General features: G+C 37.9%; 1 protein-coding gene across 7 annotated transcripts; it reads left to right on the top strand.

Annotated features, from left to right (window-relative positions):
* Positions 1-4,384: 4,384 nt before the first annotated feature.
* On the top strand, positions 4,385-14,339 carry clh-1 (CBS domain-containing protein; the record flags this gene model as incomplete). Of its 7 annotated transcripts, none has more annotated exons than NM_001395810.1 (18): positions 4,385-4,584; positions 6,103-6,231; positions 6,276-6,332; positions 9,535-9,683; positions 9,729-9,848; positions 9,895-10,026; positions 10,077-10,210; positions 10,317-10,479; positions 10,523-10,739; positions 10,882-10,983; positions 11,494-12,132; positions 12,187-12,423; positions 12,820-12,864; positions 12,998-13,124; positions 13,355-13,417; positions 13,461-13,568; positions 13,632-13,815; positions 13,872-13,987. In NM_001395810.1, 18 exons carry the CDS (start codon positions 4,385-4,387, stop codon positions 13,985-13,987), a joined length of 2,922 nt encoding a protein of 973 aa, NP_001382719.1. The 7 variants fall into 7 exon arrangements, with proteins under 7 accessions (NP_001382719.1, NP_001382720.1, NP_001417851.1 ...); NM_001430676.1 differs by lacking the exon at positions 4,385-4,584 and adding an exon at positions 12,474-12,506 and having other exon boundaries at positions 13,010-13,124; positions 13,872-14,339; NM_001430932.1 differs by lacking the exon at positions 4,385-4,584 and having other exon boundaries at positions 6,101-6,231; positions 13,010-13,124; positions 13,872-14,338.
* Between the last annotated feature and the right edge of the window lie 7 nt (positions 14,340-14,346).

Genomic DNA, 14,346 nt, shown 5'->3' with positions numbered 1-14,346 from the left:
ATAAATTGGCAAATATTACCGGATTTCTTTAATGATTTAATAAAAAAAATCTTCAGATTAAACAACACATTCCAGTTCATAAAGCGGTGCACCGCGGTGATCAAAAAAATTATTGGAAAGGATACTGTAGTTGGTGAAGTACGCAGCAAACTTGCGTAGTGCATTTTATTCGACGCACAGTGTTTTTTGTTTTTTTTTAAATTTAATTAATTTTCAAATTAATCTCAACAATTTTCCTTTAGGAAAAGGTGAAAAAGTGTAGATTTTCATTCACAAGAGTATATATTGCAAATATTTCAGATTTTTTCTTTTTGGTCTCCAGGTATCCGTCGTTCACTACACCCACCTGTTGAAGAGAAGTTTAACACGAAGATTATCAATCAAATTGGAGCGATTCTAACTCACATCATTCAAATGAAGTTGATTATTTATCCGTTCCACTGATTTCTCGAATTGTTACAAAGTTTTGTGTGTGTGCATACTTTTGACACACACATATATCTCTGCGTTTCCTCTAATCTACATCTCTAATCTCTTCATCCTATTGTGATGGCTTCAAACGGATAATCTCTTTGATTCTGATATATATTATATATATATTATGATATTCTGTTCCTGAGCTCGCAATCAATTTTTAATTCACTCTTTCAAAAATCTGCTGTTTTTCAGCTGGGACACCCACCATTTAATGCTTTTATCAATTTTTTTCAACTGATAAGGAAAAAACAAACATTTTTAAATTTAGTCTTGAATTTTGAAAATATGATGTTTTGTCCAGTACCTTGTCACCTGATTTTACGAATTTCTCGTTGAATAAATAGAATTTCCGGCCTTATCATACTACCTTATCAACGGATGTGTCATTTCCGTTAATAAAGTTTTTGGGAGATAAACGATCAGTTTCTCCCTGCATCAACATCAAATTTCTTATTTTTTTATGAGATCAGTAGATTTTCGAGCCTAAAATTTGGAAGATTTTGCGCGTGAAGTGTGATGTGTTATTTACGTCAAACCTTACGCGCAACAGTGAAAATACGCAGAAGAATTCAATTTTATAAGATAAAATTTCAGAGTGTTTTGCGACCTCATGTGAAGATTATAAACTTTTTTCACAAATTTCGGCATAAAAATCATTAAAAATTACAAAAAAAAACACAACAAATCATTGAATCCCTTTGAAATTACCGCCAGTTCCTAACGAGACCCAGAGTATGGGGGCGGAGCGTTTTGGTTTAACCGTGGAGCGCCATTGGACTTCGATCTCAGACGACTCATTTTTTGCGTCACCATATAAGTTTTTTGTGAAATTTAATGCTGTAAAAGAACTTTGCATAAATGAACCGAAACCATGCAATTTAGTCCAAAACTGTGAAATTCTTGAATGCCAATTTTTCCTCGAGGACTACACGAGCTGCGTAAATCGACAAATGGCCTATATCTAGGATATTTTCTTCCGTTTTTTTTACAATTAGTTTTAGGAAAAAGGTCTGCAAATCGTTGCTTTGAACCAAAGCTCAAAGTTATTTTTGCCAGATTTCCTAAATTTCTAGAATTTCAGCTACAAAATTTCAAGAAAACGTATCATTATGCAGATAATTGCTTTGTTTTTTGTAACATTAGAGTTCTGTTCTTTGAAACTCAGTTTGACCTCCACAGATTGCGCCAAAACTTGCTATGCGTCTTTAATCTTCTAGCTAAATTTTCAAAAATGTGTTCCTCATATGTATATATCGAAAACCTAGAAATTATAAATTTTTATTGCTCTTTACCAACAAAACCAACAATTATTCCGCCTTCTACCAATTTTCAAATCCTTCACATTCTCCACCCCATTTGAACCCGGACCCTCATCAAAAATGAATAAAACCCTCTCTCCAGCCTCCCCCATCTAAATCAAAAAATCCAAAATTCCACGAAAACCTTTGAAATTTGAAGCGACTTCCTTCCTTTGCCAGCTTTTTCCGTTCGGTTTTTGGTCGCCACCAGATTTTTTCCACGAAAAAAATGTGCCTTATTTTGTGTGTCTGCTGTGTTCTAAAATTGCACACATAATTGCGGTAGACAATTTTTTTTCGAAAAAAAAGTTGTATTTTCGGAAATGGCCTTTATTTCCGCGCACATTTACCCGGAAACGAAAACAATAAAAGTTGTAATTTTTGGTTTTTTTTTGGGATTTTTTGGGGCTTTTTGGAGTAAAAGGAAGTGATCGAAAATCAGTTTTGAATTGTAAAGACACAAAAAATTAGAAAAGCTCGGCCACCAATTTTGTTTTCGCGGCCACGATTCTAGAACGTTCCTGACTTTAATGGCAGTTGTAGCAAAAATGCATACCCGCCTGCCTATAGAGTTTGCCTTGAAGGCGACCTATGCCTACCTACTTAGGCGTGAAAACGTCGATCACCTTCTTGGCAAGTAACACCTGACTTGTAGGCATCTAGGTAGGCATTTTGTGCCTAGATTGTAAACTTAAAGTGTGGCATCATTGTGACCCATATTTTGAATACTCATTTAACGACTTGTATACATTTTCTCATAAAAATCTGTGTTATCAAATATTAAAAATTCGAGATTCTCTTATCAAATTACTTGTATTTTTCAGAGTTCTCAAAATTGTTGTAGTCTGGAAATTCGTCAGAAAAATTAAAAAATCTGGCTCCAATTGAAGACAGAATGAGTCAGTTTTGTTTTCACTTCTCCTTCTTCTTCTCCTCCTTCTTTTTCTTTTTTTCTTCTTCTTATCAGTAAAATTTCAGAATTCTCAGCAAAAGTTAATTTCCTTTTCAAATGTTGTTTCACCACACCGAGACACCAACAATTATGACATCCTAATTCCAATTGCTCATAGTACTGAAATTAGTGGCTTCTTCTCCCTGTTAATTCGCAGGTGCCACGTAATCTAAGGTCATCGACCATAACACGATGGTCTCGAATTTCATTCAGAGGCTTCCTTCTTCCAGTCTTTTTTCGGGAATCCCTATGTTTTTTTGACGACTAATCTCAAAAGCTCTAACTGACTCTCTGGCGCCGTCGGTAAACACCCCTCCCCCCCGTCATTGCGGATTTTTCAAGTATTCTTCAACACAATATCTTCTTTAGAACCAATTTTGGATTTCTTGTGAAAATTGGCTCCGTGTTTTTTTTCTCGCTCAATTGTTAGAAAAACTTGTCTGGAAGCTTTGATGTTTTGAACAAAGTCCTGTTTGAATAGACACGCGCTTGAACTTTTCTCAGCAAAATTGGATTAAACGTGGTGGATTATCTTATGTAACTCGTAATTTGAAAAAAAAAACTCCTTTTCACTTTTTTGCTCCAATGACTTTCAGTCCCACAGATGAGGATTAAGTTGGAGATTATGACAACCAAAAACTAATTTTAGGTCATTTTTTGAGCCGCCATAACTTTTTTTTGAGAAGTTTTCAAGAAGATTCATTTTGAAATTCGGTGTTTTCAGACGATTTCGAGTCTAATAAATCAATTAAAAAGATTGGACTACACCACCTTTACAATTTGAATCCATTTTAATTTTGTTCACATCTACCCAATCAAGCTATTTTCTATTCTACATATAACCAAAATATAAATGAGGAAGCTAAGATAGAAGTGTGTGCCGAAAATTGAGGAGCTTAAAATATTCGCTTAGAATATTTTAGCCAGGTAAGTTCACTGATATCATGCAAGTCAAAAACATGAACGAATCGGGATTAGAGAAAATGAATATGTTCTGTCCATTGGCCCAAGTACCGGCAAATTTGAATTTTCATAGACATCTTTAGGATAATGAGCCAGACTTTAATGTATGTGCAAAAATACCTGACGAGGCAAGCTGTGCCTATCTGCCTTGTAGGCGCATAGGCAGGCTTGAGGGCATGTGCTTTTTTTTTATTGAAATCTGTCCTTTCTAGGCTTTGGCTTTTCTTAAAATCTCTATAACTGAAAACCCCACGTCAGAGTATGCGTGGGCTGCTCCAAATCGCCGTGACTGCCACTGGCTGGAAAAGCAGACAATACAAAACCAAATATTTTGAAGTCTTTCTTATACCACGACAACTCGTTATTTGCCTCTTATTTTTCCGGGATTTTCTCTGACTTTTTCAGCTTTCAATTTAACGATGAATTGTTAAAAACATTTATAGAATTTCTCAGAATTTTTAAAAGTTATATGACTAGATATATTCTAAGGTTTTATTGTTTTTTATCATTCATACATGTACATACATGTATGTACATGTACATACATGTATGTACATGTATGATTAACATCCTTTGTCTTACATTTCCGTTCTTTTCTTTTTTTTATTACTTTTCACTATCAGTCACGTGAAATCCACGGGAATTTCTTTAAAACTTCAAGCCTTCCAGATCGAAAGTGGATTTCTTCAGGAGAATGCGACGGAACTCGCCGCGAGCAACCATCTTGTTCGCGGTGAATCCGGATAAAGGAGCATTTCCATTGCTCATGACACTTCCTTATGAGAACTACAATAATCAGGCAACCACATCATCCGCTGACACTTCGGGCACAACGACCACTGATTTGACATCGAGGAGGTTGGAGAGTATTGCAGAGGATGGGAGCATTTTGAAGTGAGTTTCACTGGAGCACTGGGAAAATTTAAAATTGTCAACTTTAATAAATCTGGCAATTATAAGTCTTAAAAACAGATGAGCACCAAATTCTAGCTCTGTTAAGAGTTCAAAACCGGATTTCAAAAAGGTTCACAGTTTGGAAAAGTTTCAAAAAATAATTGAACTTGTTTATTTGGGTATCAAACATGAGTCATCAATATTTAATGCATACATAGGTATATTCAAATCAGGGGTGGGCGGCAATTTTTTTGTCGACAAACTCGGCAAATCGACAAATTGCCGGTTTGTAAATTTGCCGGAAATTTTTATTTTCTGCAAATTGGCGATTTGTCAATTTGCCGGAAATGTTTAAAGGGATTTTTTATAAGACGGAAAAAACTGTGCCCTTTTGAAATTTCGTTCCCGTTTTCTCTAGAATAGAATTTTCTTACTTTTCAAAATAGATGTAGGAGCATTCATAGGATGCGTACAATTTTGCCGATTGACATTTGTATTCTGAAATTTCCAAAAAAACGTGCAAGACCAAACTTGCCGCTTTCCCGAAAAGTTCAATTCCAGCAATTTGCCGATTTGCCGGAAAGTTTAATTTCGAAAGTTTGCCAACTTGCCAGAAAATTTCGAAATTTCGGCAATTTTCCGGCAAATCCGGAAAATCGTAAATTTGCCGGTATATCAATTTGCCGAAAATTTTTCAATTCCGGCAATTTGCCGATTTCCCGGAAACTTTAAATTCCGGCAATTTGCCGATTTGCCGGAAATTTTCAATTCCGACAAGTTTCCGATTTGCCGGAAAGTTCAAATCCGACAATTTGCCGATTTGCCAAAAATTTTAAATTCCGCCAACTTGCCGGAAAAATTCGGTAATTGCCATTTTTCCGGCAAATCCGGGGAATCGTCAATTTGCCGGTTTACCGATTTGCCGAAAATGTTCAATTCCGGCAATGTGCCAACTTGCCGGAAAATTGCCCCTCAGAATTAAAACACATATAAACAACAATTTGATGTCAAAATGTAAATTTAAAAAAGAGCATGTTTTTTTTTAATTCTGAAAACTCAAAAAAAATTAACCAGCCATACAGTCTGAAGCAGAAGTGAAAACCCAAAAATTATCACAGCTAAAAATAGTCGAAAAGTAAACAAGTAGTCAATTGATAAGCTTTGTGTGGAGTATATTGCAGCTTCTCTATACCCCCTTTTGTATCATTCACCTTCCCCTTGATCATCCATTGCGCATGCGCATGTCTGTGAAAAATGTCTGTGAAGGAGGCTCCACCCACTCTTAACTTCTTGTCACCATCGATCAAGACACCTGTGTGATTGGAGAGGAATAGAGATAGAAGGGGAGAAAGGAAACGGAGAAAAGAAGAAAAACGAAGAATATTTTGAATTATTGATATTGTATCGTCTTTCTCATCTCGATTGTGTTTCTGCCCCCAGTGTCATCACCTAACAGTTCGCCTCCTTTTTCTTACTTTTTACGTGTAGTTTTCATTGTTAATTGATTCTGCACATCAGGATGGAAGACGCCGTCGTCGTCGACGAGGAGCACCGACGACGTGGCGAAGACACTCAATCGTCGGGCCAGTCGAGCCTTCCATCGGACATTGTGCAGTTCACTGCGAGACCCCACATGTTAATGGAAGAGTGAGCAACTTAGTGTGTGATTGTTAGTGTGTTTTTTCTTGCAGTGTTGAATGCAGCCCGATTGAGCCGACGGAAAAGGAATGGAATGAATATCGTGATAGGTTTGTGTGGTGTTGTGTGGATTTTATGAAACGGACTCGCTAGGTGTCGGCTGCGTTTGAAGTTGATCCTAGAATACAAATCCGGCCGACCTGCAAAGTGTCGGCTGCTTTAAAGGTTGAGCTTTCCCAATGGTCCCGCAAGATGCCCGCTGCTTAAAAAACCTTATCCTATGTGGCCTCGCAAGGGGTCGGCTGCTTTTAATAGCTGAGCCAAGCTTTGAAACTCTGGTCCAGCTAGGCGTCGGCTGCTTTGAAAAAAAAAACTAGTCAAAACTTTACCAAGACAGCCCGTGAAGTGTCGGCTGCTTTCAATAAGTTACCCCAAACCGATGCAGTTTGGTCCAGCGAGCTGTCGGCTGCTATAACTTTTTGACAAAATTTATCCAGACATAGTAACAGGGAATTTAATAAATTAAATTGAAATAAAAAAAACAAAAAAATTTTGTTACCCGTCAGATGTCGGTGGCTTTTTTTTAAAAGTTTTTCTATGTTTTTACTCACAAATTATCCCTAGTAAACATATTTTGTAGTCATCCCCTGTGACCTGAAGCCTTTTTTGTCCAAAAGTACCAAAAATAGAAGTCCAAAGTGTCAGAAAAAGAAAAACTATCAATTTGTTCAATTTCTAATTCGATTCATCATCTCGTGAGTCTCGATCATCATCATCATTATCGTTCATATATGGGCGAAAACTGATCATACCACAGTTCTTGCAGGCGAATACGAATACCATTCTTATCATGAAAAGAAACGGAAATAGAAACATGACCAAGGGGTCTGGCAGGCTTTTCATGTGAATACCCCATTTAGCATTTCCCCAAATAACCATCCAAATCTGAAAGCTTTTGTTGAATCAGTTCAAAGATACACAACCCTATGAGTAAATGGTGTTTCTTTATCACTTATGGGGGAAGAAAGAATTGGGGGACGCCACCGAAAATAGACTTGTTTCCTTAGTGGACACGCTTCCGGCCATCACACGAATCAAATAAGACAATTAATTGAGGAAGAGAAAAGGACATTGGAAGTTATTGATTTGAGAAATGTAGACCAGGTGATTAGAGGGGTTATGGGGATTTTGGGTAATGGAGAATTAATATTAACAAAAATTTTGAGTCCTCGGTATAAATCAGGGGTGAGCGGCAAATGCCGTTCGGCAAATTGATTTGTCGACAAATTCAGCAAATCGGCAAATTGCCGGTTTGCCAATTTGCCGGAAATTTTCAATTCCGGAAATTTGCCGGTTTGCCGATTTGTCGTTTGCCGGAAACGTTTTGAGGGATTTTTTTACAAGACGGAAACACTTAACTGTGTCATTTTAATTATTTCCGTTTTTTCTAGATATTCTCATAGAATTTTTTTATTTTTCAAAATAGATGTAGGAACATTTATAGGATTTGTTTAATTTTTCCATTTGAAATTGAAATCCTTAAATTTCAAAAAAAAAAAGTGCAAAACTACAATTTGACAGAAATTTTCAATTCCGGCAAATTGCCGATTTCCCGGAAATTTAAATTCCGGCAATTTGACGATTTGCCGATCTGCCGGAAAACATCGTTTGCCTACGTAATTTGTTAGTTGGCATTTTTTCTGCAAAGCTAAAACTAGCCGAGATATGAGCTGTGAAAATGCATCGGCAAATTCGGCAAATTTGCCGCACACCTCTGGTAAATACGTTTTGTTTCCATCTAAAGCTGGATAATGAATTCCACTTACATACTTATTTTTAAGGTCTCACGTTTACCAAATAGGCAACTTTTTGTTTGCTCGCACAATTTTACAATAGGGAGTTTTTTGTTGATTTTAGCCACTTGCGATAGGTATTCAAAATTGTGAAAAGTATTAAACTCCATTTAAGTTAGTGAGAACATTGATTTTCCAATTTCTTTTTCCAATGTTTTGATGTCCTCCAACTGCTCCTAATTTGCAAAAACTAGCTGGAATTTTATCAAACATGAAAAATAAATTGAAAAATCGCAGTTAATTTCCACGACAAAAAGCCAAAGACTATCTCGAGAGAGATAAATTGAAATTCCAAACAGTTTCCGCTTTGCGGTGTCATCTCTCTGATCGGTCTTTCAACTTCCATAGAACATACATTGTCTTTTCATCTTCTTCTTCACCGAGACACCGTCCAAATCGATTCCGTCTCCTATCCGCAATACACTATTTCACCTGGGGTGAACTGGTTGTTGGACTATGAACTTTTTCTCTGATTCTCACTTTTTTCTTCCCTTTTTTGTGACTTGATAAGTTTTTTTTCGTAGAAATTGGAAAATAAAAAATTAGATGCCGCTAGGGCTGAAAAGAAAGGAACTTACTTGAGCTCACGCCAGAATATGCAATTGGAAGATGGAATGCTTCTACGGCTTATAGCTCGGCTGTCTTAATTGTTATCAAAAATTTTTCATTTATCAAAATATAGAGACACATTTTGCACGTATTTTTTCAGTTGACAATATTTTGATAAATCCAAAGGCAAGTGAGTTTTGAGCTGTCAAAGTAGAGGGGAAATAGTAAAGTATTTTTATATAATACCGGATTGCCCTTGTACTGAAAAATAGAAAATAGGAATTTACTAGACTTCCAGTCGTGTTTAAATCAAATTACTGTAAATTTTCCCTCAGCACCTCCCAAATTACGCCAACAATTTCCTCCGCCACTTCCTCTACCACACTATTTCATCATCACGGTTCTCAGTGATCAGATGACGTCATTCTAGTCTTTGAAAGATCGATTCTCTCCCTTTCATACTGTTGTGTTGTGTATTCAAGAAGAAGCTGCGTTGGTTGTTTCGCAGGTCGTTAGACCTATATCCTCCCGTCAGATTTCGTCTTGATATGACACAGTTTATCGGACAATTTCGATGGTTCGTTTTTAGACTTTTTTGTTTTGCTGTAGGGCCGAGTTACCGGTTTGAACTTGAACAGTAGGCACGTTTTCAGGCTAGCGTGCCTACCTATTTTTAAGCAGGAAACTCGGAGGTTTTATTGGAACTTATTAATTTAGAGTTGTTGTGACCAAATATAAATTGACATAAAAAAATTTATTATATATAAGTGAATTATCCTATTAATTAATTAAAAAAGTAGGCAGGCGTAGGTCGCCTAGTAAAGAGGCAGGTACGTGTGCGCCTATGCGAAAGGCCTAGGCAACCGCAATAATCAAAATAGTCAAGTAGTTAACAATTTTATGATTCCAGGGTTCAAGAAAATGCGGATCAAATGGAATTGCTAGGAGATGACGAGTCGAGTGACACAGAAGATCAGAATGATCTGGATGAAGAGTACGAGGATTATTATACTGATTCAAAATCCACCAGACGGGAAACAACGAAAGAATTTTTGACGCGTAAGTTCCAAAATCCCAAAAACTCGTAAAACACTAAATTTCTAGGTCAATTCCAAAATATTGTGCATTTCTTTGTCGAGGACTGGTTCATCTCGGCCGCACTTGGATTCATCACGGCAATCTTTTCGATTTTCATCGATATGGGAATTGAGTATCTGATTCATTGTGAGTCTTTTGTTTTAATTAAAATCTTCAACTCTCAATTTTGCAGTCCGAAACTTCATGCTAGAGTCTCTGGAGCAATTCAACAACTACGCGGCGTTTTGTGGATGGGTGTTTTATATTACTGGACTTGTGTATCTCGCCGCGTTGGTGTGCTATGGATTTGGAAAACAGGCTGTTGGTTAGTGGTTTTATTTTAAAAAAAAGCCACATCGAAAAATTTAAATTCAGGATCCGGAATTCCCGAAGTCAAAGTTATCATTCACGGCTTCCAACTGAAAAATTATTTATCTGGGAAAACCTTGATCGCGAAGATGATTGGACTTACGCTTACTATTGGATCAGGTCTTCCAGTTGGTAAAGAGGTAAAGGATTTTGGGTTTGGGGTTTTACGTAGGCACGCCTGCCTTGTGTCTACTGTTTTGATTCGACGATAACGAATCTAACACATCGGACCTTTAAAAATTCCAGGGACCATTTGTACATATCGGAGCTATTGTCGCCTCACTCCTCAACAAAGTCACCGCCGCTTGCCAATACAACGCATTTTTCTCCAACGAAGGTCGTGCCATGGAAATGTTGAGCATCGGTTGTGCCGTCGGAATCGCTTGCACATTCTCGGCGCCTATGGGAGGTAGGGCTTAACCCTTAAAAACATTCTAACATCTTATTTCCAGCTGTACTGTACGGTATCGAGTCAACTTCCAAATATTTTGCTGTGAAAAACTATTGGAGATCATTCTTTGCCACTACCTGCTCTGCCATGCTTTTCCGTTTTGCCATTGCGTTCTTTGTGCCACAACATATTGCCGGAACCATTACTGCCTATTATCAAACTTATTTCCCAAATGAGGTGTTTGTTGTCGAGGAATTGCCATTTTTCATTGGTTTGGGGTGAGCTAACTTAAGGATAGATTTTTGTTAAGGCTGTGCTTAGTCATAGGCTTAGACTCAGGCTTAGGCTTAGGCTTAAGCTTAACTCATGTCAGTCTCTAGATAGAATTGCATATGTTCCAGGCAAAATCCATATTTTCAGAGTTATGACTGGTCTTCTCGGAGCTCTCTTCGTCTATTATCACCGAAGAATCGCGTTCTTCAAACGAAAAAATCGCATCTTCCAGGCCCTATTCGGAAAAAGGTAGGCAAAGATCAGAATACAAAAACTTCAATATGACCTTACCATAAATTAAAATCAAATAGGAAGTTTGATATCAGATGAGGCTTCTCTCTTTTCTGATAAGACGACGGTGTGTATCATCATTTGGAATGTGTTATGTCAATCGATCGATCATCAGATTGTAGAAATAGGGGGAAATGATAGACAATAGATTAGGTTCTGCAAAATTGATGCTTCCGTTTTTGGAAATTAAAAAAAAAGATAAATGATATGGCTGTGTGATTATTGAGCAATAGGTGATAAAAATAGAGAAGAATTGGTTTCTTTGAGATCAAAATGTTGAAAAAGGTTGAACATTGGTTTCTACGTTTCGATGTTTTGCTAAAGTGTGTTCTGATCACTGACAAGTGATAAATCTTATTAATTGAGTAGTACTGTAGCTGAAGTAATATGTACAGTTTCAAACATTATGTTTATTTTTGGAAGTAGGGATATGGCAAGTCTGTGGAGTCAAATTACACCTTATTTCAGCCCAATCCTGTTCACTGCCTGTTGTGCTGCAATTTTCGCCGTTCTCGTCTACCCCAATGGTTTAGGAAGCTACGTGGCCGGAAAATACACTTTCCGTGAAACCCTCGTCGATTTCCTCTCCAACTGTACCCTCTGGAAGCAAACGAATGGGTCTGAAGGATGTCCACCCCATATGTTGGAGCATTGGTCGGGTCCAGAAGGAGATATGATGCCTATCAACTCTCTTTTGATCTACTTCCTTTTCTATTTTATCATCGTTCCAATTTGTATTACCTTGTACATTCCATCAGGAATCTTCGTTCCATGCTTCGTCATTGGTGCCTGTGGTGGAAGAATTTTCGGAGAAATTATATCAATGATTTGGCCGTATGGACTCCGTGGTCTCGGTCAGCCACAGATCTACCCTGGACTTTATGCCGTGGTTGGAGCTGCGTCATTCACCGGATCCGTCACTCACTCCTTGTCCATTGCTCTAATCGTTTGTGAAACAACTGGACAGCTGTGTGCTCTGCTACCTGTGCTCATTGCCCTTATGATCTCAAATGCTATCTGTGCTTTCCTGCAACCTTCCATTTATGATTCTATTATTAAGATTAATGGATACCCATACCTTGCAGATTTGCCTCCATCTCGTATGAGGTAAGAATATAATATTTTTAACATCTTACGACCAATATAATCCCAAATTTCCAGTGTGCATCAAATGAAAGTCGAACGTATCATGGTCAAGGACATCTTCTACATCACCCGCGAGACCACCTACCGTGAGCTCCGCGAGATGCTCCTCGAGAGTCCAACCCTTCGCTCCTACCCATTTGTCACCGATTCCCGCTCGATGACACTTCTCGGCTCCGTCGCCCGCAAGTATCTTCTGTACCTTATTCAACGTAAACTCGGACCCGAGCCAGAGCTCTTCGGACATCGTAGAAGGTTAGTTTGGGAGAGAAAGGGCTATTTTTTTAACCGGGTGTTTTCTACAGCTATAGAGCGCCGGCTCTCAAATCGAAAATTGTGTAAGTGAAAAGAATTAAAGCTTCTTCTTCTTCTTCTTCTCTGTGAAGTGTGCGGCTAGATGTAGTCATTTCGGTTGCATCAGTTCTATTAGTAATGTGCTCACTTTTGCACAGCTTTTAACAACAAAAAATCATAAAAAATAATTTGAAAATGGTACCTTAAATTCAAAATTCATAATTTTTAAAAGTAAATTTTGTGATACATCAATAAAGTTCTTAGCATTTTTCAACGCCCTCTAACTTCTTTCTGCACTACATACTTCTTTTCTTATTTTTCTTCTCCTATTCCTCTATCCTATCCAAAATCTTTCAGAAGTCGCACGGCATCGGAAATCTTCAGCACGATCAACAATCTAAGGTGTGTCTATTGTGGTTTGATTGCACGAGTTCTTCCTGTATAGAGCATGCACATCCTTTCCCGCAACTCTTAAACAACCACCACTTCCCCCTCGCTCTTAGTGTTGCACGTCTTTAAACCCGTTTCCATTCAGAAAGTATTCTAGACGTGGCTCGCTCGCTGCGAATGGTGCTCACATGTCGTCTGGAAATGCGTTGATGACTGACAGGAATATCTCCGGAAACACTCTTCTTCCACAATCTCCACTTCATGAAGATCAGGTATTAATTTGAAACTATTTATTTGTAGTCCTACAGTTCCCCCACAGTAATACTACAATACTACTGCATTACTTCCAACCCTATAGTAATCATACATTACTTCTACAGTAAGCTCAAAGTGCCCTACACTACTGCTACAGAACTCGTACAGGACTTTTACAGTACCCCTACAGTATTCTAAAAATACTTTCAAGTTTTCTGATCCAAAACCTTCAATTTTCCATTTTCAGGGAGATCGCAGTCCATTGGCCCCACTTCTGTACGCTCAGACTAATCAACACGAGCCGATTGTGGTTAGCTTACCTTTTTCAGACCTTTTCCAAAATACATTTTCAGCACTCTTTGGCAAAGAGAGCTGAAATTCTATCAAAGAAATTGGACATGGAAGAAGTGGCAATCGATCCGGCACCGTTCCAGTTGGTTAGAGGCACCTCTCTTTACAAGGTTAGAATATTGAAAATTGATCGAAGTTTTGACGAAAAAATTAATTTTAAAAAACAATTACAGGTCCACACCCTGTTCTCCCTTCTTGCTCTCAACCATGCCTATGTTACTGAAAAAGGTCGTCTTTGTGGTGTAGTTGCCGTGAAGGAACTTCGTGAGGCGCTCAGTAACATCTACAGTAGAGGAGCTGTCGTCCCGAAACAGAGAATCCGAACATCCACATTCCGACTCAATCCAGAACAAGATCGTGAGTTTTTTCTAGGATTTCTAGGAAATTCAGAATTAACAAATCAAAAGTTTCAGTTGACCGTGAGCTCCAAAACGGCCATACAGCGGAGCCAAACGGCGCCCCAATCAGACAACCACGTGTCACAATCGATGTTCCTGAAAACGCAAAGACGGATGACGAAACCCGCTAAATTTTGTGAAAAATTTCAAATTCTAGTCAACCAAACAGTCAATCATTCCTTCCATTATTATTATTATTTTAAAGCGTCCCCCCCGGTTGTTTCCTCTTTCTCTCCCAGTTTCTGTAAGTAGTTCTTCTCTCCAAAAAAACAAAACAACGAGTTGTTCCCAATTCCCCAGACGTTCCTAAGGAATTGTGGGAAAAATTAAAATTAAAATTAAAATTAAAACCGAATACATAATTCATTCATTGAAAAATCCCGATTTGTATATAGCAGTCATAATTTCATAATTTCTCCTGATGAGTTTCCCGTGAAACATTGTTCTTCTTTCGACAGTGAATAAAAGTTTTAACTACCTAATTGTATTA

This window comes from Caenorhabditis elegans, chromosome II (genome assembly GCF_000002985.6).
Source record: "Caenorhabditis elegans chromosome II".
In the NCBI taxonomy this organism is placed as follows: Eukaryota; Metazoa; Nematoda; class Chromadorea; order Rhabditida; family Rhabditidae; genus Caenorhabditis; species Caenorhabditis elegans.
This window is presented reverse-complemented; position numbering and strand designations above follow the sequence as displayed.